At 43.2% G+C, this 2,380-nt stretch overlaps 1 protein-coding gene across 1 annotated transcript; it reads right to left on the bottom strand.

Moving 5' to 3' along the window:
• Positions 1 to 306: 306 nt before the first annotated feature.
• Positions 307 to 669, bottom strand: LOC108289277 (NADH dehydrogenase [ubiquinone] 1 alpha subcomplex subunit 3-like). The gene has a single exon (XM_037731431.1). It carries the CDS (start codon positions 667 to 669, stop codon positions 415 to 417), a length of 255 nt encoding a protein of 84 aa, XP_037587359.1. The 3' UTR covers positions 307 to 414.
• Between the last annotated feature and the right edge of the window lie 1,711 nt (positions 670 to 2,380).

Raw genomic sequence — 2,380 nt, 5'->3', positions numbered from 1 at the left:
CTACTGGAAGGTAAACACCTAGAGTAGTGCCGGGCCAGATGATAGTCTTTAAATAAATATTTGTTGAATAAACTAATGAATGAACACTGAGAGAGAAGTAAGCAGACAGGAAGACATAAGTTCTTTTCTCCTCCAGCTCTGCAGCATCCCTCTAATTTCCATACTGTATGAGTCTAACATGGAGACAGCCAGCAAGGAAGCAATGCAGTTTGCAGAGTTCCAGTCCCAGCATCACAGAGTGTAAAAAAGTGAGCTTATGGCTGAGAAAGAATATAACTGAAACACACACACGGAATTTTCCTGCACTAATCTTCCCAATATAGTTATATTTCCATTTTTGTTTAAACTTATTTTATTCTTTACATTATTTTGCGGGAGGGGGTTCACATTTTTATTAGGAGCCAGGGGAGGTGCTCACAGGTTCTTCAGCCACTCCAGGCTGGGCCCCTGGGGTTTCTGGGGGTGGCTGGGTACTTCGGGCATGCTCCCAACATGGCAGACAGGCACTGTGTAGTTGTAGGACGTGGCCTCGTTGATCATGACAGAGTGCTTGAAGTAGGGGCTGATTGGGGGCAGAACTACAGTGAGGCTCCCAGTGAAGAAGGACACCACCAGGACTGGCTCCTTGGCCCAGGCATTCCTGAGAAGGGCAGGGAGTCTTGCCACCATCTTGGTCTCAGTGGCAACAGCAGCGAGGACCAACATTATTTTTATATAGATTATTATTTGCAGCTGAGTCACATAGTGCACAATAATTACATTTCCTTTCTTGTACAACTTACTGTTTTTCCAGGACTTAATAATTGCCTACCTTTCTTCATCTCAATTCCATTCCCTAAATTCTCACATAAAACTCCTCTCAATCAGGAACCCATCAGCTCATTTTTTTTTTCATGACTACATGCTTCAGTGCAGTCCTCTGTCCTCTTGTATTTTTATGTTTAGCTTCTTTGTTTCTAAGATTACTTCCCACATCCTCTAGCAGCCTCTTGATATAATTTTCCACATATTCAAATGTATCTGATGATCCATCTGTTATTTTCCTTCCCCACGGAGCCCTGTACCTCTCCTACTACAAACTGGATTGTTTCTTCTTGAGGCCTGCTGCACGGCCGTTCTGGAACTTCCCTTCCCCATCATTATTCTGAATGTCTTCTCCTATGTCGAATCCCGTATTTACTGGATCTCAATCTTCCTCTTTCCTGGTTTAATCATTTTTGAGCCTCACATTCTCCAGAATCTTTCTGAGAGTGAATGCACAGGAGATAAGCATTTTTGCCTGTCTGAATTTGTCTGCTCTCAGACTTTATGGATGGTTTGCCTGTGTAAGAAAAATCTAAGTTGAAACTACTCTCCTCATTATATGGAAGGTATTGTTCCATGGTCTTTTAATTCCTCAAGTTGCTGTTGAAAAGTCCTATGTTATTCGGCCTCTTGGTCCTTTGTATGTAAACTATTTTTCTTTTTTATGCTTCTCTCTGGAATTTAGGACTTCCCTTGGTTTTTGTTTGTTTGTTGTGGTCTCTGGTGATCCATGACTGTTTACTCACATGTGAAAGTGAGAAACGAAAAGGCTTATCAACAGTTCGTGCATGTGAGCAGGGCTTGCTGATCGTCAGGTCTTGCTTTGCTATAGGATGATTAGGTGGGGACCCAGCAATTTTGTCGATTAGTCCTTTCTGTCAGTATTTTCTCTTAGAGTGGTCAGTTTCTCCAGATAGAAGTGACTCTGTTTCCTGTTTTAGGTATTCCTGATGATGGTGCACTCTAAGGAGGGGAGCCTGCTCGGCTTGTGAACTTTTACTTAATATTGCTCTTTATTTATTTATTTTTTTTTTCCATGGTTGAATTTTTATGTTTTATTTCTTGGTTCATTTCAAATGACCTGTATCATGAGAGTACAACTGAGACAGGCTGTTTCCTCTTTACACATTTCCCAGAAATGGCAGGAATATCGCTCTTTAAATACAGTGCTTTTGCTCTGCCCTCTGCCATACCAAGTCCCCAACTCCCTGGCCTCTTCAGTCAGCCTCTGCAGAGAAGACAATTGCCCCAGTTCCCTGGCAGAGCGGACAATCGCCTGGCTGTGTGGAGTGAGAGAGGAGATGTAGAAGCCTAAGCATCTTATACAATCCTCTTGTTTGGAGTCACACCCTGAACCATTTCCCAGCTATACCACTGTATGGCCCTGAACATATCATGTAGGGGACTCAGTTTCCTCTTCTGAACTTGGAAGACCTTTGAGACACATAGGAAGTCCAGGGACCTCCCAGCCCTGGGATTCTATGACCTATGAACCTTCAGAAGGTGGAGTGCTCTGCCTAGACAGTAACATAGACAGGAAGATACAGGAGGTGAAGAAGGGGGAGGTGACAATGGG

Source organism: Cebus imitator, unplaced genomic scaffold (assembly GCF_001604975.1).
Source record: "Cebus imitator isolate Cc_AM_T3 unplaced genomic scaffold, Cebus_imitator-1.0 Scaffold399, whole genome shotgun sequence".
Taxonomy (NCBI): Eukaryota; Metazoa; Chordata; class Mammalia; order Primates; family Cebidae; genus Cebus; species Cebus imitator.
The sequence above is the reverse complement of the archived record's forward strand: the minus strand, read 5'-3'. Positions and strand labels throughout refer to the sequence as shown.

Coding starts and splice junctions, on each gene's coding strand:
- LOC108289277 (XM_037731431.1), bottom strand. CDS start 669: ATGGTGGCAAGACTCCCTGCCCTTCTCAGGAATGCCTGGGCCAAGGAG.